Source organism: Lithobates pipiens, unplaced genomic scaffold, assembly GCF_037356315.1.
Source record: "Lithobates pipiens isolate NorthernLeopardFrog02 unplaced genomic scaffold, aLitPip1_a1.2 Scaffold_25, whole genome shotgun sequence".
Classification (NCBI taxonomy): domain Eukaryota; kingdom Metazoa; phylum Chordata; class Amphibia; order Anura; family Ranidae; genus Lithobates; species Lithobates pipiens.
The window spans coordinates 227,737,323-227,764,635 of record NW_027507787.1 but is presented as its reverse complement, the minus strand read 5'-3'; the positions used below and the strand labels follow the sequence as shown (position 1 = coordinate 227,764,635).

The window sequence follows — 27,313 nt, the reverse complement described above, 5'->3', positions numbered from 1 at the left end:
TTTGAAGGGACGGCAAATTTACACTGTTATATGAGCTGTACACTCACTACATTGTAGCAAAGTGTCATTTCTTCGGTGTTGTCGCATGAAAAGATAGAATAAAATATTTACAAAAAGTGAGGGGTGTACTCACTTTTGTCAGATACTGTAGAGGTCAGTATTAAGTAATGTAGTGTTCAGCAGTTAATAATCAGTAATGCAGAGTGCAAAGGTCAGTATCAAGTATTGCAGGAAAATCTCAGAAGTACGTGGAAATCACCTAGAAGATGCTACACAGATTGTATGCACGATTGTTATCTTCCTGTGTCCGGCCAGCTGGATTTTGGGTGAAGCTAGCTCTAGTGGTGGCTGACAATATTGCAAGCGATTTCACAGCTTTGCTTTACCATCTCAAAGGAACCCCTTTTCTCATCCCTCCTCCAAACGAGGGTCTCTCTTTAGTTAGCAAGTTGCTGTGAGCGTGATCCTCATGACACACTACTATATGTGACTTATGTATCTTATACCAAGGAAAATGTTTTGCTCCATCTATGTAACAATCAATACATTGCTAGCATTTTTAATCATGTGAATTAGATAATAAAAATCATCTTTGGGGCAAATTTATTCTCCCATCTATTTCCATGTTATTTCCATGTTATATCATACCTCCTGTTCCCGGTCCTCTATGACCAGTAGATCGGCTCCCATCTCTTCACACAATTCCCGGCTCTCCTTCCATGTTCTGTATTCTCCTCCAAATGAAAAGTAATAACAGTTCTCTCTGTGCCACAACCAGCCACCGGGACACACCGTGCATTCTATAAGAAAATATTTAAGAAAATTGAGACAAATATGTGAATATCAGACCAGGGTGTAATAAACATGTTTTAATGCACGGTGCAGTTTTTAGGGAAGCATTTTCACACCTCCCAACATTCTGAGATGGGAACGAGGGACACCTACTAGCAAATGTATGTGGCCATAGGACACGCCCCCCCGCCACACCCCCGTAAAGGAGAATTAACCAAAAAAAAAGAATAATTAAATCTACAAGGGATTTTTTTTACCACTACTCTTCCTTTATATTGCCTTGTAAAATGTATAAATGAAGCAATTTAGAATTTGGATGAAAGGTTTAGTAGTGGGAAACACTTTTTGAAAGATAAAAAGTGCATTTTATATACAATTATATAGATCAGACCAAAATGAGGGACAAATAAGGAGGAAAGAGGGACAGAGGGACATTGCTCCAAATCAGGGACAGTTAGGAGGTATGCTTCCTGTGACGATTACACTTTCAGATCCCAGCAGTGTGCCACAATGTGACATATTACACCATACCTCCCAACTTTCTGAAATGGGAATGCGGGACACCTATTAGCAAATGTACTGTATGTAGGCACAGGACACACCCCTGCCACACACCCTTAACCATTTCAATACCAGGCACTTTTGCCCCTTCCTGCCCAAACCAATTTTCAGCTTTCAGCGGTGTCACTTTTTAAACGACAATTGCGCGGTCATGCTACACTGTTCCCAAACAACATTTTTATCATTTTGTTCCCACAAATAAAGCTCTCTTTTGGTGGTATTGGATCACCTCTTCGCTAAACGATTCAAAAAAGAGCGAAAATTTCGAAAAGAAAACAGTTTTTCTTTTGCCCCGTACACATGGTCGGATTTTCCATCGCAATTTCAATCACACAAAATTTGAGAGCTGGTTCTCAAATTTTCCGACAACAAAATCCGTGGTCGGAAATTCTGATCGTGTGTACACAATTCAGACGCACAAAGTTCCACGCATGCTCGGAATCAAGCATGTCCGGAGTAAGTCCTTCAGGAAGGATCCAGGGCCGGTGTCAGTGAGTGGAGAGCACAGTGGAGAGATCTGGAAGAGACATGCCAGGGGAGCTGGATGTAAAGCCAGAGGGAGAGACTGTGGGAGTTTTGTGTCAAATAGATGCAGCCATGAGGGCGGGCGGGATTTGGAAGTCGGACTTGCTGGGATCAGTAGTCCATCACAAATTAATCTTCTCAAGTAAACGGTTGCTGCCATAAAGGGGTACTGCAGGCCCCGACCTACAAAGGGTCATCAAGTAAATTCACTGGGACTTATTCAGAGTGAGGCCTGTATAGTGTGTGACTGTGGATGGAGATAGTTTAAGCTAGGCAGGTTAGTTAGTGGCAGTGTATTTCATATATATATATATATAGCAGTCTAGTATATATATATATATATATATATATATATATATATATATATATATATATATATATATATATATATGTATATATGTATATATGTATATATATATATATATATATATATATATATGTATATATATATACTTACTGTATATACTCTGTATTCAGTGTAGACTCTATATTCAGTCAATGCAGGCAGTGTAGTTTATATAACACAGTGTATTGAAGTGGTTAAGGGGAACCCTATGCCAAAATTTTAAAAAGAAATGGCATGGGTGTACCCTGCAAAAATCCATACCAGGGTCTGGCAACACATTACAGCTGCAAGAAATTTTAAATTACATTTTTTTCCTTTAGAAATGTCATTTTACTGTAGTACTGTTGTAAATATGGACAAGAGGTGCTACTTTACAGGCAGACTAAGGGCACCACCCAGGTACAATATTTAAAGGAATATTTCATTTTTGTTGTTTCACTTTAAGCGTCATTAAAATCACTGCTCCTGAAATAAAAATGGTTGTTTTTAAAACTTTATTTTGCATTGATACATGTCCCCTGGGGCAGGACTTGGGTCCCCAAACACTTTTTATGACAATAACTTGCATATAAGCCTTTAAAATGACCACTTTTGATTTTTCATGTTTGTGTCCCATAGACTTGGTGTTCGCGTGTTGTACCAATTTTTTGGCCCGTTCGCATGTTCTGGTGTGAACCAAACCCCAGGGGTTGTTCGGCTCATCCCTACTGGCCAGGCATCCTAATCCAGCCATCAGCTTCCCTGCACAGAATCAAACAGGAAAGCCTTACTTTGAGTCCACTCAGGTTCTCATTTGACCCCCAAAACACATTGGCTGTCTTTTAATACAACATCAATTAATGAATTTGGACATTTTTATCTTTTGATCTGGCGCTCCTTCCATATATGCACGTCTTTTTCTGGTAACCTGCTGGAGTACCCACAGTAGGGTAGCCTGTGAGCAGCCCAACCTGAGCCAGTGGGATCTCCAATTGTTTTTTCACCTCAAACTTATATCAAAGTCTCAGCGCCTCTTGGGTGCCCTTTTCTTTTTTCAATGGAGTCTAATTGCCAGCAAAGGCAATGTTCTCTAGGTTTCATCTGTTATTAGTAATAATAATGATGATAATAATAATAATAACAACAATAATCTGTATCTAAGGTGCATTTCTTGTCTGTTCCTCAAATGTATCTGTTCCTTGAGTGGACAGGGAGCGGGACAACCCTTCTATAAGGCCAATCGGGGCTATGGATTCAAACTTTACAACCATGTTTCACATGCCCTTCTCTTTTTTCCATGACCCAATGGATATACTTCATTTTAATGTGGATAGATGAATGCACTGCCCTTCTGTATCATTATAGTTATTCACTACCTGACAACATTCATATGGCCACCAGTTAGTGAAGGACATACCATTGATGTTTCCACAGATCTTTTCTCTTAAGACCCTTTTTTCTTGATCACGTTGATAAGCTTTATAGACTGAAAGAAACAAAACATATTTTCCATAGGTGTACATGGGTATACTGAGTTTAACAATCAGAACACAAGATCTTTCTGACAATTAGAGTCTGCAATGCATTAACACAGCCTATTGCCAGACAGGGGAAATTTACTGATCTATGGCAAAATGTGTGCATGAAGCAAACTATACTCCTGCTTTCAGATCTGTAGCAAAAAAAAAAAAAGCTGTTGTATGTTGTAGTCATGTGCATGAGCCCTAAAACTAGCACACAACTGCATGAAGTGGTCTTCACCTCCCCGGAGTTCAGCTTTAAATTCAAAACATTCTACTTTAAACATTTGCATTCACAATGCCTATTTTGATTTTAAAAATAATACTTTTATTTGATCAAAATGAAATCGGTCACAACCTGTAGTTGAAACCCTCTAATGCCGCATACACACGACCGGACTTTTCAACGGACTAGGTCTGATGGTCTTCCCGACGGACTTTTGGCGGAGTTCCGACAGACTTTCCGAACAACCGGACTTGGCCACACACAAGCACACCAAAGTCCGACCGATGACGTACGACCGGACTAGAATAAGAAAGTTCATAGCCAGTAGCCAATAGCTGCCCTAGCGTCGTTTTTTTGTCTGTTGGACTAGCATACAGATGAACGGATCTTTCAACTGGACTCGAGTCCGTCGGAAAAATTTGAAACATGTTTTAAATCTAAAGTCCATCTGATTTTTAGACAGCAAAGGTCCGATGAAGCCCACACACAATCAAATTGTCCGGCAGATTTGTCCTGTCGGACTTAGTCTGTCGAAAAGTCAGGTCGTGTGTACGCGGCATTATTCTTACACTTGTCCTTGAGCGTTGCATTCCTTTTTGTAGGGCAAATTGTTAAAGTAGAACTAAAGAAAAGGCGGAAATGGGATACGAGATATCGGGAAGCACTATTGTGGCTCATTAGTGGATATCTCAGGTATAACAGTATGAAAGGGTGCCATCATCCTTAATGAATAGAGATTACAGCGAAAATGGGTGGGGACTTTGGGATTTTAGAGGCACCAATAGTATGTTCAAAAGAAAATTATTAGTGATCAATCAATATTCTTTATATATAAATTTATTCCAAAAAAACATATAGAATAGAAAGGGTTAAAAAGATTGTTTGACACAAGAAATATGTCTACACACATAGGAAAACTACATCAGATACACATCAAGGTCCATAGAATATAGAGATTCCAATTTTATACAGGAGAGCTAGTCACCCCGAGTAGAACATAGGTCAGTGTAGATGGGTGCTAAAGTGAGGAGCTGATGCAGGATCCACAGAAATTGCCCGACATGTTTCGCGTTATTAGAGGAACGCTTCTTCTGGGGCGTGGTTAAAAACACTTCAGAATTTAAAAACAAGAAAAAAAGAACAACATACATGAATACATCTTACATATGACGTGCAATATTTTGAGCAAACCATATATGTTACTGCATACATCATACTTAAAATTGTGTAAAAAGGCATAATGTATATAAGATTACAAGAAAAGGCATACTTGTCAAAGGGGGGACCACACAGGATTTAAGGGGGCTATGAGCGCCGAAACGTGTAGTGGACACTGTGGGGGCATATACGTATAAATATAGATGTCTACATTAATAAGGGAAGGGTTAAAAAAGAAGAAATTGGTGTTGAAAATGATACATCAGAGAATATGTAGAAAATTCAAAGGATTGGATGTCCTACCCCAAAACTCTCTGTAGGTGGCGCTGACAGCACACAATAGAGATGGTAATATACTGTAATAGCTGATTCCTATAGGTAGGGCTGAAGGTAAAAATATCATCAATATGGAGAAGATTTCCATAGATGTATATATAGGTATGTGATATAAATATACAGACACTCACCAATTAACCACTTCAGGACCGCCGTATTGCCATTGTACGTCAACACAATGGCACAGGCAGGCACAATCACGTAGATTTACGTGATTGCCTTCCAGCGGGTGGGGGGTCCGATCGGACCCCCTCCCACTGGTTACGGCGGTCCGGTTCGCTCCAGGAGCGCTCCGTGATGAGGGAATGGCCGTTGGTTTTCGGCCACCCCCTCTGGATCGCTCCTGGCCAATGAGAAGCTTCCTCCCCTGTGTATTGTTTACACAGGAAGGAGGAAGTGATGTCATTCTCCTCGGGGCGGTCTTTTTGACCGGACTACGAGGAGAAGACTAATAGTAAGTGTGCACCAACACTACACTGACATGTAGGTACACACAGGCACACAAACCCCCCCCCCCCGATCGCCCCCCCTCCCCCCCCAGTCACAGTGTCACTGATTGCATTGATCATTTCTTTACTGATCAATGCATTCAGTGTCAGTTGTGACAGTAAAAACTGTCAGGACAGTTAGTGTTAGGTCCAGGGTAGCCCCCTATCACCCCCCAATAAAGATTTAACCCCCTGATTGCCCCTAGAGTTAACCCTTTCACCCCCTTTTGCCAGTGTCACTAAGCGATCATTTTTCTGATCGCTGCATGTGTCGCTAGGTAGCTAGTTATTTTTTTAGGTTCACCGCCAGGTTTTTATAGCGCTAGGTACCCCGATATACTACCCAATAATGGTTTTAACCCCCTGATTGCCGCTAGTTAACCCTTTCACCCCCTTTTGCCAGTGTCACTAAGCGATCGTTTTTTTGATCGCTGCATTAGTGTCGCTACAGTCGCTAGGTAGCTAGTTATTTTTTTAGGTTCACCGCCAGGTTTTTATAGCGCTAGGTACCCCGATATACTACCCAATAATGGTTTTAACCCCCCGATTGCCGCTAGTTAACCCTTTCACCCCCTTTTGCCAGTGTCACTAAGCGATAATTTTTCTGATCGCTGCATGTGTCGCTAGGTAGCTAGTTATTTTTTTAGGTTCACCGCCAGGTTTTTATATCGCTAGGTACCCCGATATACTACCCAATAATGGTTTTAACCCCCTGATTGCCGCTAGTTAACCCTTTCACCCCCTTTTGCCAGTGTCACTAAGCGATCGTTTTTCTGATCGCTGCATTAGTGTCGCTACAGTCGCTAGGTAGCTAGTTATTTTTTTAGGTTCACCGCCAGGTTTTTATAGCGCTAGGTACCCCGATATACTACCCAATAATGGTTTTAACCCCCTGATTGCCGCTAGTTAACCCTTTCACCCCCTTTTGCCAGTGTCACTAAGCGATCGTTTTTTTGATCGCTGCATTAGTGTCGCTACAGTCGCTAGGTAGCTAGTTATTTTTTTAGGTTCACCGCCAGGTTTTTATAGCGCTAGGTACCCCGATATACTACCCAATAATGGTTTTAACCCCCCGATTGCCGCTAGTTAACCCTTTCACCCCCTTTTGCCAGTGTCACTAAGCGATAATTTTTCTGATCGCTGCATGTGTCGCTAGGTAGCTAGTTATTTTTTTAGGTTCACCGCCAGGTTTTTATATCGCTAGGTACCCCGATATACTACCCAATAATGGTTTTAACCCCCTGATTGCCGCTAGTTAACCCTTTCACCCCCTTTTGCCAGTGTCACTAAGCAATCGTTTTTCTGATCGCTGCATTAGTGTCGCTACAGTCGCTAGGTAGCTAGTTATTTTTTTAGGTTCACCGCCAGGTTTTTATAGCGCTAGGTACCCCGATATACTACCCAATAATGGTTTTAACCCCCTGATTTCCGCTAGTTAACCCTTTCACCCCCTTTTGCCAGTGTCACTAAGCGATAATTTTTCTGAACGCTGCATCAGTGTCGCTAGTGTCGCTAGGTAGCTAGTTATTTTTTTAGGTTCACCGCCAGGTTTTTATAGCGCTAGGTACCCCGATATACTACCCAATAATGGTTTTAACCCCCTGATTGCTGCTAGTTAACCCTTTCACCCCCTTTCACCAGCGATCACAGTATAAGTGTCACTGGTGACGCTGGTTAGCCAGTTAGTTATTTAGGTTCCCCGTCAGGTTTTTATATAGCGCCAGGGACCCCCATATACTACCTAATAAAAATTTGAACCCCCTGATTGCCCCTAGTTAACCCTTTCACCACTGATCACCGTATAAGTGTTACGGGTGACTCTGGTTAGTTTGTTTTTTATAGCATCAGGGCACCCACCATTTATTACCCAATAAAGGTTTAACCCCCTGATCACCCGGCGGGTGATATCAATTAGGTTTTAGGGTCAGGGTCTGCGTCGCCCCAGGCAGCGCTAGGTTAGTGCCAGTACCGCTAACACCCACACGCAAAGCATACACCTCCCGTAGTGGTATAGAATCTGAAAAGATCAATATCTGATCTGATCAGATCTATACTAGCCTCCCCAGCAGTTTAGGGTTACAAAAAAACGCATTGTTAGCGGGATCAGCCCAGATACCTGCTGGCACCTGCGTTTTGCCCCTCTGCCCAGCCCACCCAAGTGCAGTATCGATCGATCACTGTCACTTACAAAACACTAAACACATAACTGCAGCGATTGCAGAGTCAGGCCTGATCCCTGCCATCGCTAACAGGTTTTTTGGTAGCATTTTATATTCAAATCCGGAAGGCAGTGCTTGGTTTTCGGGGTCCCGTACGTGGCTAGGCTCCCAAAAAGTCCCCCACATGTGGTATCCCCGTACTCGGGAGAAGCAGCAGAATTTATTTTGGGGTGTAATTTGACTTCTGCCCATAGCATGTGTGAGCAATATATCATTTAGTGACAACTTTGTGCAAAAAAAAAAAAAAAGTTTGTAATATTCCCGCAACTTTTGGCAAAATATAAAATATTCCATGGACTCAACATGCCTCTCAGTAAATAGCTTGGGGTGTCTACTTTCCAAAATGGGGTCATTTGGGGGGGTTTTGTGCTATTTTGGCATTTTATGGCCTTCGAAACTGTGATAGGTAGTGAGGAGTGAAATCAAAAATTTGCACCCTTAGAAATCCTGAAGGTGGTGATTGGTTTCCGGGGTGCCGTGCACGAATAGACTCCCAAAAAGTCCCACACATGTGGTATCCCCATACTCGGGAGAAGTAGCGGAATATATTTTGGGGTGCAATTCCACATATAACCATGGCATGTGTGAGCAATATATAATTTAGTGACAACTTTTTGTAAAAAAAAATTTTTTTTTTTTGGTCATTATTCAATCCCTTAGGACAAAAAAAATAAATATTCAATGGGCTCAACATACCCATCAGCAATTTCCTTGGGGTGTCTACTTTCCAAAATGGGGTCATTTGGGGGGGGTTTGTACTGCCCTGCCATTTTAGCACCTCAAGAAATGAGATCGGCAGTCATAAATTAAAAGCTGTGTAAATTCCAGAAAATGTACTCTAGTTTGTAGACGCTATAACTTTTGCGCAAACCAAAAAATATACGCTTATTGACATTTTTTTTACTAAAGACATGTGGCTGAATAAATTTTGCCCTCAATGTATGACTAAAATTTAGTTTATTCGATTTTTCTTATAACAAAAAGAAGAAAATATCTTTTTTTTTCAAAATTTTCGCTCTTTTTCCATTTATATCGCAAAAAAAAAAAAAATCGCAGAGGCAATCAAATACCATCAAAAGAAAGCTCTATTTGTGGGAAGAAAAGGACGCAAATTTCGTTTGGGTGCAATATTGCATGACCGCGCAATTACCAGTTAAAGCAGCGCAGTGCGAAATTGCAAAAAGACCTCTGGTCCTTAAGGTGTTTATTGGTCCGGAGCTGAAGTGGTTAAACAGGTACAATCTATGCCAGCCAGAGAGGTGGGGGAAATACTGATGTCTTTATTTGGTTAATTTTGTTATGCAGTGGAGTACTCTATTGTGTGCTATCAGCGCCACCTACAGAAAGTTTTGGGGTAGGACATCCAATCCTTTGAATTTTCTACATATTCTCTGATGTATCATTTTCAACACCAATTTCTTCTTTTTTAACCCTTCCCTTATTAATGTAGACATCTATATTTATACGTATATGCCCCCACAGTGTCCACTACACGTTCCAGCGCTCATAGCCCCCTTAAATCCTGTGTGGTCCCCCCTTTGACAAGTATGCCTTTTCTTGTAATCTTATATACATTATGCCTTTTTACACAATTTTAAGTATGATGTATGCAGTAACATATATGGTTTGCTCAAAATATTGCACGTCATATGTAAGATGTATTCATGTATGTTGTTCTTTTTTTCTTGTTTTTAAATTCTGAAGTGTTTTTAACCACGCCCCAGAAGAAGCGTTCCTCTAATAACGCTAAACATTTCGGGCAATTTCTGTGGATCCTGCATCAGCTCCTCACTTTAGCACCCATCTACACTGACCTATGTTCTACTCGGGGTGACTAGCTCTCCTGTATAAAATTGGAATCTCTATATTCTATGGACCTTGATGTGTATCTGATGTAGTTTTCCTATGTGTGTAGACATATTTCTTGTGTCAAACAATCTTTTTAACCCTTTCTATTCTATATGTTTTTTTGGAATAAATTTATATATAAAGAATATTGATTGATCACTAATAATTTTCTTTTGAACATACTATTGGTGCCTCTAAAATCCCAAAGTCCCCACCCATGACTATAGTATGACTGACGTACCTCAGCTGCTGTACCAACCACCCAACTCCATACTTGCCCCTTCCCATTAAATGAGACCACACCTTCTTTTGGAGTATTTAGTGGCCATAGCAGCCTCTTTATTAATCAAAATATAATAATTTAACATGTAACAAAATATCAACAAAACATAATTTAACTTCAAACCCTGAGCGCGTTCGTCATCTGCAGTAAACTCCCCCTCTCCACCCCATTAGCATATCGATCCAAAACAAGCACTGCGGTAATATTCCTTTAACTAGGCCTCAAGCCGACATGCTAGCTCAAAGACACCGAACCCTTTTACCGCAGTGCACCCATTCACCATCAGCCATATCAACCCTCACTATATGGCTTATCATCAACGAGCCCATATCTCCAATGGGTCCCGCATCAACTTCTCTGTGGGGAGGGGTTATCTTCCTGTACCTGAATCGATCAACACCCGCCACCGCAAGCAAGGATAACACCTTATCCTTGTGAGCACTGCCACACCCTCAAGGCACGCTCCACCCCATCCTGTATGCCCAAAGCCCACAAATCAGTTCCCACATCATTAAGATGTACACCATCCTCTTTTAGGTACCGCCATGTCTCCACCTCCAACTCCAAATGCCGGACCGCCAACCCCCCATTGCGTACCACAAAACGACTGACCTCCTGATTAATCTTCCTGCGGGCTTTGTTAATTTTGTCCACAGACCTGGCAAAACGCCACTTGGTCCTGGCTATAATGTCAGACCACACTATAATCATGTGGGGAAAGGTCGCCCGCAGTCGCAAGAAATCGTATTTAATGTCCCACGTGACATCCAACTTGGTGCGGAGGCCCAAATCATTGCCCCCTGCATGTAACACTAAAACATCCGGGGCCCTGTCAAACCCTGCAAAACGGCACACTTCGTGTACCATTTTGCTCCATAGCATGCCTGGAAACCCAAACCATTTCACACACGCCTCAAGTCTGGATATCCCCAACTGTCTGCCCTCCGGCCTAACATCACCCCTCCTGGCGCCCCAGCAGACGTATGAATGGCCCAAAATCCAGACCAATCCTGGCGCTGCATCTGAAAGAAAGTAAAAAACACAAACCCAAATCACAGTAACTGCACATGTGGAACACAGACCCATGCCAACACGTCCCCTAACTCCCCCCGGTTAAACATCCACCAACTCAGGCCTCACGTACGATCTACACCTCCGAAACTCCCAGCGCCCAATCCTCTTAACCGCCTCCTCGTCCAAACCCCACCTTACAGCCTCCGTCGCAGCCTCAATCTGGAAAGAATGCGAGGAAAACCTTTCCCCTTCCAAACCCAGGGCCTTCAGGCACTTCCTAAAAACCCCTATAAACTGGTATCGCGATACAAACTCCCCATTCCCATGTATCAACAACGGGCCCGGACTATCCGGCCGAGCGTTCAAAAATTCCTTCAAAACCAATACCGGGCAAAGCTTGCACTCACGAATCGCGAACACCACCACTTCCTTCCCTTTTTCCTCCTGATCTGTCTTTGATCTCCGTATCTGCATGCGCACACGGTCATCCCCACAAAAAACGTCCTCAAAAAACAAACCCCTTGGCCCCTTCTTGGAAGGGCTGACCAATTCCCCTATACGAAACGCCCCGAAGAGCGCCAATACAAACGCGGCCCTGAACAACACCCTCTCGTAATCCGAAAAACACAACCCCCAACCGACCACAAAGTCTACCCAACAACTTGAAGGACACCGGTCTCCTGTCATTCTTCATCAGTCTCCCCTTCCTATAGCCCTTCATAGCCTGCCTTACCCAAAAATCTTTGGTGAAGTCATGTTCCCCTCTCAGCTTAAACCAAAAGGCCAAACCGGCCAATTTCTGCCCCATTCGGGACACCGAAACCCCCTGCTCCATGTTCCGTGATACAAAATAGATCACCATCAGCCGCCTGTCTCGCACATCCGCCCCCACCTGTAACCCCAAAGCCTCCCATTCAGCCCATGTTTTCTCGTACGCCGACCAAGTGCCCTCACTCACCGACCGCCTGATCCAGTCGGAGGTTCGTCCAACGCAATCTTCCATAACTCCTCTGGGCAGGGTGCCCCCTGAACATCCGCCAACGGCGCCAGCTCCCAGAATCTGTCCCACTGAAAGCGAGACAGTGCGTCAGCCACAACATTCTCCACCCCAGGTAAGTGCACCGCATGTATAAAGATGTTCAATTGCATGCATCGCAGTACCAAATGTCTCAACAGTCTAACCACCGGCGGCGACGCCGCCGACACCCGGTTGAGGACCTGCACCACCCCCAAATTGTCCACATGGAAACGAACCTTCCGATCCCGGAAGGATTCCCCCCAAAGCTCCACTGCCAGTACCACTGGAACGAGCTCAAGCAGCACCATGTTCCGCAGCAACCCCCCACCCGTCCATGCAGCGGGCCATGGGCCCGCACTCCATTTGCCCTGAAAAAAGGCCCCGAAACCCGTGGACCCCGCCGCATCCGTGTAAAGTTCCAAATCAAAGTTGCTCACCGGCCCGGCCATCCATAGCGCCCGGCCGTTGAAACGCTCGGGGAAAACATGTCAAATCCGCAGATCCTCCCGATGATCCTTCAACAGACTCACGAAGTGTCGCGGGGAATCCACCCCCCCCCCCCCCCGTACTGGCCGCAAGCCTCCTACTGAAGACCCTACCCATGGGTATTATCCTGCATGCGAAATTCAACTTTCCCAGCACAGACTGAAGAGTCCTGAGCTGCACCTTCCGCACGCCCACTATCCCCCGTATCTCCGCCTTCAGCTCTTCCAACTTGTCTGCCGGCAAGCGACACTCCATCGCCTCCGAGTCCAACACAATGCCTAAAAACCTGATCACCGTCGTCTGCTTCTCCGTCTTCTCCGGGGCCAGAGGGATACCGAAACTCCGCACCACCCCCTCCAGCATTGTCAGAAGCACAGCGCAAAGCGCCGACGAGGCCGGACCTACGCACAGGAAATCATCGAGATAATGGATGACCGAATTCACTCCCGCGACGTCTCTGACCACCCATTCCACGAAGGAACTGAATTTCTCAAACAGCGCACACGAGATGGAGCATCCCATGGGCAGGCACCGGTCTACATAGTATTCCTCCCACCACCGGCAGCCCAAAAGCCGAAAACTCTCGGGGTGCACCGGCAGCAACCGAAAGGCCGCCTCGATGTCCGTTTTTGCCATCAACGCCCCCCGGCCATAACGCCTCACCCAAAACACCGCCGCATCAAAGGACGTGTAGGAAACCGCGCTCAGCCGGGGGTCGATGGCATCATTCACCCCCCCCAACCAACCCGCCCCAATGACCCCTGAATAAAATCTGACTTACCGGGTCGCCTGGAAGAATCGCCTCCAGCCGCCGAACCCTCACCGACCGCTGACGGAACGCCATTCGGTCTCTCCTCTTCAGACGACGACAGTTCCCCTTTCCGACCGGTCCGGGGCAGCCGCTCCATCCCCTGGTGACATCTGTCCACGGGGCCCCGCCTGGGCTGCCGACGAGGTGCTCTTGCGCTGCCGCCGACTTCTGTATCGCCTTCCCCCGGCCTTTCGCTCCCGCCTCTGCAGCCGTTGGCATACTGTGGCATGGTGGCCGCCGCCCCACAGGAGTCTTGTCCTCCATCACTTGCGCAGTCCCTCCGGCATCATGGAACTGCCTCCAACGGCGTGGCCCCGCCCCCGCAGCGGCTGCGCTACAAGACAAGCCCGGATCTCTTTGCGGCGGACCGCCGCACTGATGGAGGCCGGCGCCGGACCGGCCACCGGCCCTACTGAGCTGCGCCCACCCCCCATCTGCGCCAGAGGCCTCCTCTGCCCGCCGGACTGGCCGTTTCGCGGGCGGCTCGTAGGGGGCGGGGCCAGCGTTCCCCGCATGGTGAAGTGTTGGAGCCCTGGGGGAATCAGGGGAGAATCGGGCCGGCGGGCGGGAACGCCGCGCCCGGCCCGAGCCTTCCCCCTCCGTCCTCATAGTGTCCCGGTCCCCCCCCCGAGGGCAGCCGCCACCTGGTCATGGAGCCACCGCTCCCCATTCGCTGCCGCCGCAGCCCGTAGCTGGTGGACAAGCCAGTGACGACGCCATCCTCCTCAGTTAACTTCCCTGGTCCAACTGACGCCGGGGCGTAGAACGCGCACATGTCCTCGCGCTGACTCCCCCCCAGCTGCGCCAGCCAATCACTGCAGTCTACTCTGCTCATGCCAGCCCTGCTCCTACGCTTCTCTCGCGTATACGGGCTGTGCTTTTTCGCTGTAAAGTAGAACTAAAGGCAGATTTTTTTTTTTTTGGAAAGATATGGGAAGATTATAACCCCTGTCAGTTTTTGTCCATCTGTATCCCAATGCAGAGATTTCCCTTCACTTCCTGTCTCATAGCCAATACACATAGCTCCCAACTGTCCCTGATTTCTAGGGACTGTCCCTGATTTGGAGCAATGTCCCTCTGCCCCTCATTCCTGCTCATTTGTCCCTCATTTTGGTCTGATCTATATAGCTGTATATAAAATGCCCTTTTTATCTTTCAAAAAGTGTTTCCCAGTGCTAAACCTTCCATCCAAATTCTAAATTGCTGCAAAAGCCAATATAAAGGAATAGTAGTGGTAAAAAAAAAAAAAAAAAAAAAACCTTGTGGATTTACTTAAGCTTTTTTTGTTAATTCTCCTTTTAAGGGGGTGTGACGGGGGCGTGTCCTATGCCTATATACGTTTGCTAGTAGGTGTCCCTCGTTCCCATCTCAAAATGCTGGGAGGTATGGGCACAACAGAACGCACCATTGTCAGTGTGGGGTGAGGGGAATGTTAAACATATTAGCAGATTTAAACACACTAACAAATTGAAGCTGAACTCCAGCTCATACTTTATAATCAGTTACAGCAAACATTTTTTTCCCTTTTGGGATAAAGTTTTTACACAAATAAATAAAAGCGGATCATTTTAACCACTTTAATACAATTCAATTTTCAGCTTTCAGCGCTGTCGGGCTTTGAATGGCAATTGCCCCGTCATGCAACACTGTAACCATGTGAATTTTTTTTTTTTTTACACAAATAGAGCTTTCTTTTACTGGTAATCACCACTGGGTTTTTTTATATTTTTTTGCTAAACAAATAAAAAAAATACCTGTAGATGACTGGGTGAGGTTCATCCTTAGCTGGCGGTTCTCATTTTCCAAAGACTGACCTTTATAAGCTGGAAGACACAAAGTCAGGAGACATAATAGGTAAAATGGAACTCTTACTTGTTAGAAGGGTCATCATTTATCACAGTGCGAATCAGAGAGGAGAATTATTTCCGAGGGTCTTTGTGTCCCTTCAACAACCAATCAGATTCTACATTCTAATCAGATTCTACATTTCATTAGACAGTTTGATAAATCAGGCCCAGAGACTCTCCCTTCTTATGGGTTGTGTCCTCCATACAGTATAACTTACCCAGAGCTTCAATGATGCGGATGAGGATGATATTGGATCCCACAAGGAGGGTTATAATGACCCCTTTCCAGGAAGGCCGCCAGAGGTTCTTACCACTGTTACCTGTAGAGATTATCAATAAATCATTTGCTAATAATAATAATGTATTTATAATAATACATAATATGTGTTGTCAAAATTTAACTTTATCCAAACTACAGTTTGGTTTGGGTCCATTTGCCTAAATTGACTTCTGTGTCAGTCTGACTGGGCTGTGAGATCTTCAACCTGGCCACAGGGGGCACTGTCTCTGGTGGCAGGCGTGGAACTATGGCCTGGTTAGGCGCTTAACCACTTGGGCACTTAAACACCCTTAATAACCAGGCCAATTTTCAGCTTTCGGTGCTCTCGCATTTTGAATGACAATTACTCAGTCATGCAACACTGGACCTATATGAAATTTTTGTCATTTTTTTTCACACAAGTAGAGCTTTCTTTTGGTGGTATTTAATCACCGGTGGGTTTTTTATTTTTTGTGCTATAAAAGAAAAAAGATCAAAAATTCAGTAAAAAAATGTTTTTTTCTTTGTTTCTGTTATAAAATTTAGCAGATTAGTAATTTTTATTCATAAATTTTGGCCACAGTTTATACCACTACATATCTTTGGTAAAAATAAGTACAAATTGGTGGATATTATTTGGTCTTTGTGAAAGTTATAGAGTCCACAAGCTATGGCGCCAATATCTGAAAATTAATCACACCCAAAGTACTGACAGCCTATCTCATTTCTTGAGACCCTAACATGCCAGAAAAGTACAAATACCCCCCAAATTACCCCTTTTTGGAAATAAGACATTCCAAGTTATTTAGTAAGAGGCATGATGAGTTTTTTGAAGTTGTAATTTTTTCCTACAATTCTTTGCAAAATCAAGATTTTTTTTTCCTTTGGTTTTTTTTTCTCACAAAATTGTCATATTATCAGTTTACTTCTCACACACAGCATATGCATACCACAAACTACACCCCAAAACACATTCTGCTATTACTCCCGAGTACGGCGATACCACATGTGTGAGACTTTTACACAGCGTGGCCACATACAGAGGCCCAACATGCAGGGAGCGCCATCAGGCGTTCTGGAGCACCCAGGACAATTCTGACATTTCTCCCCTACATGTAAAAATCATCATTTATTTGCTAGAAAATTACATAGAACCCCAAAACATATATATATATATATATATATATATATATATATATATATATGTTTTTTTAGCAAAGACCTTCGAGAATACAATGGTGGTCGTTGCAACTTTTTATCACACACAGTATTTGCGCAGCAATAAAAAAAAAAAAGAAAAACAGTTTTGTGCTTAAAGCAGTAAAGTTAGCCCAATATTTTTGCATAATGTGAAAGATGAAGTTACGCTGAGTAAATAGATACCTAACATGTCACCCTTCAAAATTGCACACGCTCGTGGAATGGCGCCAAAATGTTGCTACTTAAAAATCCCCATAGGTGACGCTTTAAATTTTTATACTGGTTACATGTTTTGAGTTAAAGAGGAGGTCTAGGGCCAAAATTATTGCTCTCGCTCTAACGTTCACAGCGATACCTAACATGTGTGGTTTGAATACCGTTTTCATATGTGGGCGGGACTTACGTATGCGTTCGCTTCTGCATGCGAGCTCATGGGGACAGGGGCGTTTTAAAAAATGTTTTTCTTTTTTATTGTTCATTTTACTTTATTTATTTTAGTTTGACATTTTTTTCCCCAAAAATAAATGTTTTGATCACTTTTATTCCTATTACAAGAAATGTAAACATCCCTTGTAATAGGAATATGGCATGACAGGTCCTCTTTACAGTAAGATATGGGGTCAATAAGACCCCACATCTCACCACTAGGCTGGGAAGCCTGAAAAAAAAATGGCAGGGTATTGCAGAGTATTGCAGAGTATTGGCGGGGTATTGCAGAGTATTGGCAGGGTATTGCAGAGTATTGGCAGGGTATTGGGTATTGGCAGGGTATTGCAGAGTATTGGCAGGGTATTGGGTATTTCAGAGTATTGGCAGGGTATTGGGTATTGGCAGGGTATTGCAGAGTATTGGCAGGGTATTGCAGAGTATTGGCAAGGTATTGGCGGGTATTGCAGAGTATTGGTGGGTATTGCCGAGTATTGGTGGGTATTGCCGAGTATTGGTGGGTATTGCCGAGTATTGGTGGGTATTGCAGAGTATTGGTGGGTATTGCAGAGTATTTGCGGTATTGCAGAGTATTGGCAAGGTATTGGCGGGTATTGCAGAGTATTGGCGGTATTGCAGAGTATTGGCGGTATTGCAGAGTACTGGCAGGGTATTGCAGAGTATTGGCAGGGCATTGCAGAGTATTGGCAGGGTATTGGGTATTGCAGAGTATTGGCAGGGAATTGAGGGGTTAATTTTCAGTTAGCAGCACTGTGGGCACTGCAGATGCAGCCCACAGCGCTGCTGACACCGATCTCTTCCCCCTCCGCTGTACCGATACAGAGAGGGGAGGGAGGAAACGGCGTCATAACATGGCGCTGGTTTGTTTACAAGTGATCGCTCCGTCAAATCACGTGGTAAACAGCCGCAATGAGCCACGGATGCTCTCGAGTGCGCACCCCAGGGGGTGCGCGAGAGCAGGATTCTTTGAGGCCGTTAATTAACGGCCTCTCAGAGTTAAACAAGCGCCCTGAAGCCGTTAATCGGCTATGGGCCGGTTGTTAAGTGGTTCATTTACTGTCTCCCGAAGCCAGGTCAGTGGGAGTGGCCCTCTTGCTGTGCCCCCTGGGAGAGGGTATTTAAGACGTGGACGTCACGTGGTTCAGAGTTCCGGTTCAGTATGAAGTGTTGATTACATGGTCCTGGTCCTCCTGACCAGCCCCCAGGAAGGCTATGGCCTGGGGTGAGGATCCACCTGACTTGAATGCCTCGGGGCTGGCTAGCCCAAGGCAAGGGAACTAAAGGAGGATTCTGAGGTGGATGGGTGCCTTCTCCGGTTCGGGAGAAACCCATTGCACTTCAAGCATTCCAGGGGAGGACTCTTCAGAAGAACACCACATACAGGTTGGTTTTCTTAACAAGAGCCTGGAAGGGCTGAAGTAACCGAGAGAATCCGGACTTGTGGATATCGCCAAGTGGCTGAAAGATCCAGGTATCCTACAAGTGTTCTACAGCTTAGTTTCCCTATATGTTCTGCAGCAATGTCGGTGATACAGACTTTGTTCTTGAGGAAGCACCTTGTTGGCTGCTAGACCTTGTGAGAGAGGGACTGTCCAACCTGAGTGCTCATCCAGTTCTGAATGGCTATTCTCTGGATGCAAAGTAAGCAAGTTCCTTAACATTTATAGACTTTGACATTGAGAGTATCTGAACTTCCTTTACAACCCTTTAATCCCAAGTTAAAAGACTGTTCATTGGTTGAAGTTTGCAAATAAAATCCATTCAACTGGATCTATTGTCAGTCTCAAGTTACTGGGCCATCTACCACGGGACATCCCCTAGACGTGCAACAAGGAGAAGCGGAAGGTAACGGTAAGCCCAAAAATAACCAGCAGCTCCTTCGGGGGTTAGTGCTACAATAATAATATAGACATAAAATCCTCCCTACTTTATATTCCTAGGACTCAGGAGAGTATAAAGTGCAGTAGTCTGCTTCTCATCGGGTGAAGGGACAGGAGCCATTCCTATCTTACCGTATAGAGGAGGAAGTGATGTCACTGTGATGCAACTTCCTCCTCTACAGAATTACACATCTGGGAAGTAGACTGGAGCTGTGGAACTTGACAGCTTCAAGCCAATCACATGTTTATACTAACAAGCCCTACTCTCCATTAAAGAGGAAGTAAACCCTCTCTAAAAAAAAAAAAAAAAAAAAAAAAAAAAGGCATAATGAGCTAGTATGCATATTGTCTTTCAGCAGCTGGTTTAAAGTATAAGTTGACACTCACTTTGTAAAACAACCCATTCAGTTTAAAACAGAAATGAAAGGCAAAACATTTATGTATATATGTAAAAACCATTACAAATACCTTTTTCCCCCTGTTTTAATACGTGATCACATCTCCTCTAAGCTCCACACAACAGCACACTGATCTTCCCTGTAAAAGGCTGTGTGGTGAGGGGGGGGGGGGGCATGTAAGCAGAAGTCTGATCATTGGAGGAGAGCACACGGAGTTCCCAGTATAGCTAGAGAACTGTTTTTAATAGGAAAGCAGAGGGACTGTCAGGAACACCAGAGATTTCACACAAAGGAAGCAATGCAAAGAGAACAGGAGACTTTCTCATACAAGTACATGGTACAGCAGGCATCAGGAATATGAAATGTTGGGTTTACATATTCTTTATGCAGCAGTGTTGGCAAGATCATGAGAAGAGGTAGGAGAGCATATTGGAGGGAAAGTTAGGAGGGTGAAGGTTGAGTTTGGAGGGTGACCATGTGTAATATGGCAGGATAATAGAGATTTGACCTGATAAAGGACATGGATGTCTGAAATCATTGCCATTGTAATTGCTGAATCTTTAATATACTCTTGATTTGTGATGAATCTTGTGGTTTGGACATTTCTAATATCAGGAGGTTAATGTGGGAATCCCTCCACTTAATATTCCTATAGTCCTATGTACTGCGCTATTTGGTGCTTGAATATGTGTTTGATGCTCATTTACACAGGGCCGGCGCAACTACGGCCTCTGCCCAGTGTGAGCTCCTCTTCTGCTCTCTCGCCCCCCCCCTGTGGTGTTCCACCGGTGCCACCAATCCCCCATGTTTCCCGCTGAGCGCCCCACCGTACTCATCTCACAGCGCCGCTCCGGGACTCCTTTGCTCCAGCCTGTCCCTCTGGAGCGGCGCTGTGTGTCTGTGTGAGTGCAGCGGAGGGGCGGGGCTCGGCGGAGATGGGAGCTTCGAGAGGTCGGTCAGCTGACCTCCTGCCCGGCGGGGACATCATGGAGCGGGGTTGACGGCACTGGCCTGGTCCCGGCGGGGATATGATGGAGGCGGAGCGGATGGATGGCGCTGGTGTGGCCCCGGCGGAGCAGGTGGACGGCGCTGGTGTGGCCCCGGCGGAGCGGATGGATGGAGCCATGCCACTTGATCTTTTTTGTGAATTAAAAAATCTTAAAAATAAACTAAACTAAAAGCCACTCTAGAGAATCAGAATTGACCCATTCTCTGAATGGAATCATATCTGATGGTACAATCCGGTCGCTTACCTACCCATTAGGGGAGCACGATCGGACAAGGTCAACCCCCCATACCCGATCGCACAGTTCTAGTAACTGCAACCAGAACATGGGAGGGCCCACCATCGTTCCCCGACCTTACTCATCCACGTGGGCAAAGAACACTATCAGATCATCAGACCATCAGACCATCTCTTAAGTCTAAAAATTTTATAAAACTCTATAAAGAAGGAAAGGAACATTCTCATATACAGGACATTATTCCAATTAAGCCTTATATAACATAGGCCATTGGAAAAAATCCTCAAGTAAGCCAAATAAATCACAAATAACAAAACATCCCCAAGTGAGCTTAGTTAACCCAAACCCACAGGGGGGGATTACTATCCCATACTTTATTATGGGTCGCCCACCAATTATGGTAGACTTCTTAAGAGAGGGTGGTCAAATGTTAATACCACCTCATATCACCTAATATCTAACGTTTTAATCTATGCTAAACCCTAAAGGATCGGGGGTTCTATGAAGTCTCAATATATAGATGGGAGAGATCATAGAGCCCTCCTCATCACCCACCTAAAAAGATGAATGAAACACGTTCCCAGGGTGACCTAAAATATTGTAAAGGGTGGCCAGAACCACTCTACCAAGTCTTACTGGTCAGTACTAAAGCGGGATATACCCCTCACATCACCTCACAGGGGATGATGTCGGATAGATGGAAGTAATCCCGCAAGGTCAATAATTAATTGCTATACTTCGGAATGGGCACCCCCAGTGATTTATCAAAAAAGTGGATAATTCGAAAAATTCTCTAATTATATCAGGACCAAAAATACGGACCCAACCCGGGAGTTCGGAAGTGGTTCACATTAGAGGGGTTTAGCCATTATCTATGAAGGCGTTCACGTCAACATCCACGTTGAGACCGTGTGGAGTATAACACCGTGTTTTATGTATCCACATCATTTCTAGTCTAGACAAATCACGCACCAGGGAGCTCCCCCTCCAGTGCGCACTAAATTTGTCTATACCCAGAAATAGGGTGTTTGCTGGGTTACGGCCATGATGTAAATCATAATGTTTGGATACTGAGTGAAATTTATACCCATTTTTAATGTTTGTGATGTGCTCACCCAAGCGTACTTGCATAGCTCGCTTAGTTCTCCCAATATATTGGAGCCCACAAGGGCATTGCAAAAGATATACGACACCCTTAGAGCTGCACGTTATAAAGGGTTCAATTTGATATTCTTTCTGAGTACTAGTAGAGACAAAGGATTCAGTTTTTCTCTTTTTACTTTTATTCAACATACAGATCTGACACCTTCGACACTGGTGGTACCCTGTTATATGTTGAAAAAAAGAAATATTCTTAGTAGGGGGATCAATTACATTAGGAGCTATCCTATGTCTCAGGGAGGGAACCCCTCTAAAGATGATCTCTGGTTTAGCTGGAAGAAAGGTACGAATGACTCTATCATTCGACAACAAATGCCAATGTTTACACAGCATCTTTTTGACTAGATAGTGTTGGGTGGAAAAAGTCGTAACAAAAGGGACAATAAGCTTCTCCCTTTCCTTACCAGAACTGGCCCTCAAAAGAGCAGCTCTGTCACCCTCAGCAATCTGTTCAAACATTGCATTCATGGATTCGGCATCGTACCCCTTTTCTTCCAGCCTCCCTTTCAAAATGTTAGCCTGCGACCTAAAGTCGCTAACGTCAGAGCAATTCCTCCTCATCCTTATAAACTGACCCTTAGGGATTGATCTTAGCCATGAGTTATGGTGGCAGCTCTCTGTGGGTATAAAAGAGTTCCTATCAGTTTTCTTAAAATAGGATATCGTTTTAAAACCCCCTTCAGACTTGCTAATGGTCAAATCCAGAAAATGAACTCTCTCTGGACTGGCCTCCACTGAAAATCTGATGCCCCTATCGTTGTTATTGATATTAAGAAAAAAGTCTTCCAATTGGGGTCTAGTCCCCTCCCACAGGAGGAGGACGTCATCTATATACCTCGCCCAAAACACCAAGTGCGGGCTTCGGTCTTTATAGATGACGTCCTCCTCCCACTTGGCCATAAAGAGATTCGCTAGGCTAGGGGCGTACTTCGCCCCCATTGCCACTCCCCGAATCTGTTTAAAGTACTTTTGCTCGAACCAAAAATAGTTATGGCTTGCCGCGAACTCAAGTAACTCAATGATGTACTGCTGTTGCTGTGTTGACAAAGTTGACATGGTATTCAAATAGTGTGTCGCAGCCGCGACCCCTAATTCATGTGGAATGATCGTATAAAGCGAGGTGACATCGGCTGTCACCAATAACGTGCGTTCATTCGATCTCAACCCTGAGAGTAAATTGATCACCTGTCTTGTGTCCTTCAAATAAGAAGGTGTTTTCTGGACTAAGGGCTGGAGAAAGAAATCGATATATTTCCCCACCCGGGACATAACGGAGTCTATACCACTCACTATAGGACGTCCCGGGGGGGGGGAAATAAGGTTCTTGTGGATTTTTGGCAGGTAATAGAGTGTGATGTGTCAGTGTATGTGTCGTGTCAGTGTATGTGTCATGTCAGTGTAATGTGTCAGTGTATGTGTCATGTCAGTGTAATGTGTCAGTGTATGTGTCATGCCAGTGTGATGTGTCAGTGTATGTGTTGTGTCAGTGTATGTGTCATGTCAGTGTAATGTGTCAGTGTATGTGTCATGTCAGTGTAATGTGTCTGTGTATGTGTCATGTCAGTGTGATGTGTCTGTGTATGTGTCATGTCAGTGTGATGTGTCTGTGTATGTGTCATGTCAGTGTGATGTGTCTGTGTATGTGTCATGTCAGTGTGATGTGTCTGTGTATGTGTCATGTCAGTGTGGTGTGTCTGTGTATGTGTCATGTCAGTGTGATGTGTCTGTGTATGTGTCATGCCAGTGTGATGTGTCAGTGTATGTGTCGTGTCAGTGTATGTGTCGTGTCAGTGTATGTGTCATGTCAGTGTAATGTGTCAGTGTATGTGTCATGTCAGTGTAATGTGTCAGTGTATGTGTCATGTCAGTGTAATGTGTCAGTGTATGTGTCATGTCAGTGTAATGTGTCAGTGTATGTGTCATGTCAGTGTAATGTGTCTGTGTCTGTGTATGTGTCATGTCAGTGTGATGTGTCTGTGTATGTGTCATGTCAGTGTGGTGTGTCTGTGTATGTGTCATGTCAGTGTGATGTGTCTGTATACGTGTCATGTCAGTGTGATGTGTCTGTGTATGTGTCATGTCAGTGTGATGTGTCTGTGTATGTGTCATGTCAGTGTGGTGTGTCTGTGTATGTGTCATGTCAGTGTGATGTGTCTGTGTATGTGTCATGCCAGTGAAATGTGTCAGTGTATGTGTCATGTCAGTGTGATGTGTCTGTGTATGTGCCATGCCAGTGTGATGTGTCTGTGTATGTGTCATGCCAGTGTGATGTGTCAGTGTATGTGTCATGCCAGTGTGATGTGTCAGTGGATGTGTCAGTGTATGTGTCATGCCAGTGTGATGTGTCGTGTCAGTGTATGTTGTGTCAGTGTATGTGTCGTGTCAGGCCGCGTACACACGCGCGGACTGTTTGCCCAACTTTGTCCGTCCAACAGTTTCGGCAAACAGTCCGCTCAAACTTAGCATGGACGGACATGGCCACACACGACGGACGAACAGTTTGCTGAAACCGTGCGCGATGACGTGAACGGCACGTACGACGGGACGAAAAATACGACGTCCTATACACTGCATTATAGCTTTCGGCGTGAAAATCCTTTCTGAGCATGCGCGCAACTTTGTTTGACGAACAAGCCTACACACGAGCGGACTGTTCGCTGAAACAAGGTTTCAGCGGACAGTTTTACGGAATTTCCGAAAAACCTTGTCCGTCCAACTGTCCGCTGAAACTGTCCGCTGAAAGCCCACACACGAGCGGACTGTCCGCCCAAACACTGTTCAGTGGACAAAGTTGGGCGAACAGTCCACGCGTGTGTACGCGGCCTTAGTGTATGTGTCGTGTCAGTGTATGTGTCATGTCAGTGTATGCGTCAGTGTATGTGTCGTGTCAGTGTATGTGTCATGTCAGTGTATGCGTCAGTGCCATTGTATGTGTCAGTGTATGTGTTTTCAGGGTATGTGTTTTCAGGGTATGTGTTTTCCGGGTATGTGTTTTCAGGGTATGTGTTTTTAGTGTAGGTGTCAGCGTGATGGTCAGTGTAGGTGTCAGCGTGATGGTCACTGTAGGTGTCAGCGTGATGGTCAGTGTAGGTGTCAGCATGATGGTCACTGTAGGTGTCAGCGTGATGGTCAGTGTAGGTGTCAGCGTGATGGTCAGTGTAGGTGTCAGCGTGATGGTCAGTGTAGGTGTCAGCGTGATGGTCAGTGTAATTGGCAGTGTAGGTGCCAGGTGGGTTGGTGTAGGTGCCAGGTGGGTCGGTGTAGGGGTCAGTGTGATGTGAGTAGTGCAGGAAGTAGGAGTCAGGTGGATTAGTTTATGTGTCAGGGGGTCAGTGTAGGGGTTAGATAGGTCATGTGTAGCAAGGGCAGGGTAAGGTGGAGTCATGGGCGCAGCCGGGGGGGGGGGGGCGGCAAAATTAGGTTTTCGCCTAGGGTGTCAACGGTCCTTGCACCAGCCCTGCATTTACAGTTATGACATCATAACACATTTTCAATGTCTAATTTATGAGGTCAGGACCAAAGGACAGACAAGGAGGTTGCCCATAATAACCGCATTTCATTGTCTTTTTCTTAACCTAAATCAGGAAAATGAAGCATGGAGTCTGAATTCCCGAGTCATGTGACACCGGTGATTCTTAGTGATGACTACTAATACCAGTGATCACTGTTCTGCAATGAATCCTAAATCCCATCAATCATTTCTACATTATTATAAGACAGAAGAGCCTCTTACCTGTTCTCTCCATGTCTGATAATACAAGGAAAGTCCTGACCTGCTGTACAGTGATGTCCGACCTAAAAGACTATATGTATGACATATCATGTAATATACTGTACATGGTGTGACTGCACTGCCGTCCCCCTGTTCCTGTGTGGTCACCCGGGCTGAGATCTGCCCAGTCCAGTCTAACCACAAAGAATAGTGTGAAGACCAACATCCTGTATTTCAGACTATGTATGTGTGTTTGTGACCGTGCATGTACAGTATATTATATCATTAGCTCCTATGGGGTGGAACTGATATGAACCAGCCTGTGTGTCCACCTAAAATCCAGAGAACTCCCCGGTATGTTACCACAAACTGGATATAATTCTGTATCTAATCTTTGTATGTCATTGTGAATGAGTACTGCGTTATATCTTCAGTAGGGATGAGCTTCATGTTCGAGTCGAACATACGTTCGACTCGAACATCGGCTGTTCGCCCGTTCGGCGAATTCTGAACGTTATGGGCCGTTCGCACCAAATTCGTGTGGCGCACACGGCCCACAATGCACTGCGTCATCGCAGTGCATTGCTGGCTCATGATTGGCCAAGCATGCACTGTGACCCCGCATGCTTGGCCAATCACAGCGCCAGCAGCGAGGAGAACCATGATTGGCCACAGGCAGGATGCCTGTGGCCAATCATAGCTCAGGCTGTGTAGTACACGCCCCACACTATATAAGGCCGCCAGCGCCTTGTGTAGTGTGTTGGCGTCTGAAGCAGTTAGTGGGTGTTCTGTTTACCTTCAACACAGTATACACCGATCGTTATCGGCCGATTTTCGATCTTGGTCTTCTGTAGTGGTTGTTGTCTGCTTGCCCTGACCGCAGTATACACCGCTATATTCACCTCACCTATATAGCTAGTGATCTATTTTTTATAATAGAGCTTGCAGTCAGTAGTGTTAGGAGCTTGTGCGTGCTGTCTGCGTGCTCTGTACCCAGTACATACCGCTATATCCACCTACATAGCTCTTCTCTATTTGAGCCCACTTGCCATCTGCAGGAGTTATTGGAAGTTGTGTGTGCCTCCAGCACAGCACAGTATACATCTGTATATACCCCTTTATCTCTGGTGTTCTATAAAAATGGCATATGCAGGAGTTAGTGGGTGTTTTGTGCCTCCAGCACAATATACACCTGTATATACCCTTCATTGCTGTTCTCTAATAGAGCCATCTGCAGGGCTTAGTGGGTGTTGTGTGACTCCATTACAGTATACCCCTTTATCTATGGTGTTCTATAATAAAGGCATCTGCAGGAGTTAGTGGGTGTTCTGTGCCTCCAGCACAATATACACTACCCAACTGCTGTTTTACCCAACTCCCTTCAGGCCATTACCATGTCTAGAAGGCCAGCAAGGAGAGGCAGACAGGCGCAAGCCGATAAAAGAGGGCAAGCAGGCTCTGTGACTAGAGACAACAGTGCTGGTCGTGGACGCGGTGCATTGTCATCAGCACGTGGCCATGGGACACGCTTGTCCTTCTTTTCGGCAGCTGGACA

The 27,313-nt window shown here is 45.0% G+C and overlaps 1 protein-coding gene and 1 long non-coding RNA gene across 2 annotated transcripts in view; both read right to left on the bottom strand.

Moving 5' to 3' along the window:
* The window catches only part of LOC143930932 (uncharacterized), a 63,867-nt gene that overhangs the window by 10,147 nt on the left and 26,407 nt on the right, over nucleotides 1-27,313 (bottom strand). The window lies entirely within an intron of this gene.
* On the bottom strand, nucleotides 643-25,888 carry LOC143930031 (C-type lectin domain family 12 member A-like). The gene is made up of 5 exons (XM_077453931.1): nucleotides 25,780-25,888; nucleotides 15,676-15,777; nucleotides 15,365-15,433; nucleotides 3,621-3,689; nucleotides 643-800 (listed from the first exon to the last, which is right to left on the bottom strand). Exons 1-5 carry the CDS (start codon nucleotides 25,790-25,792, stop codon nucleotides 643-645), a joined length of 411 nt encoding a protein of 136 aa, XP_077310057.1. The 5' UTR covers nucleotides 25,793-25,888.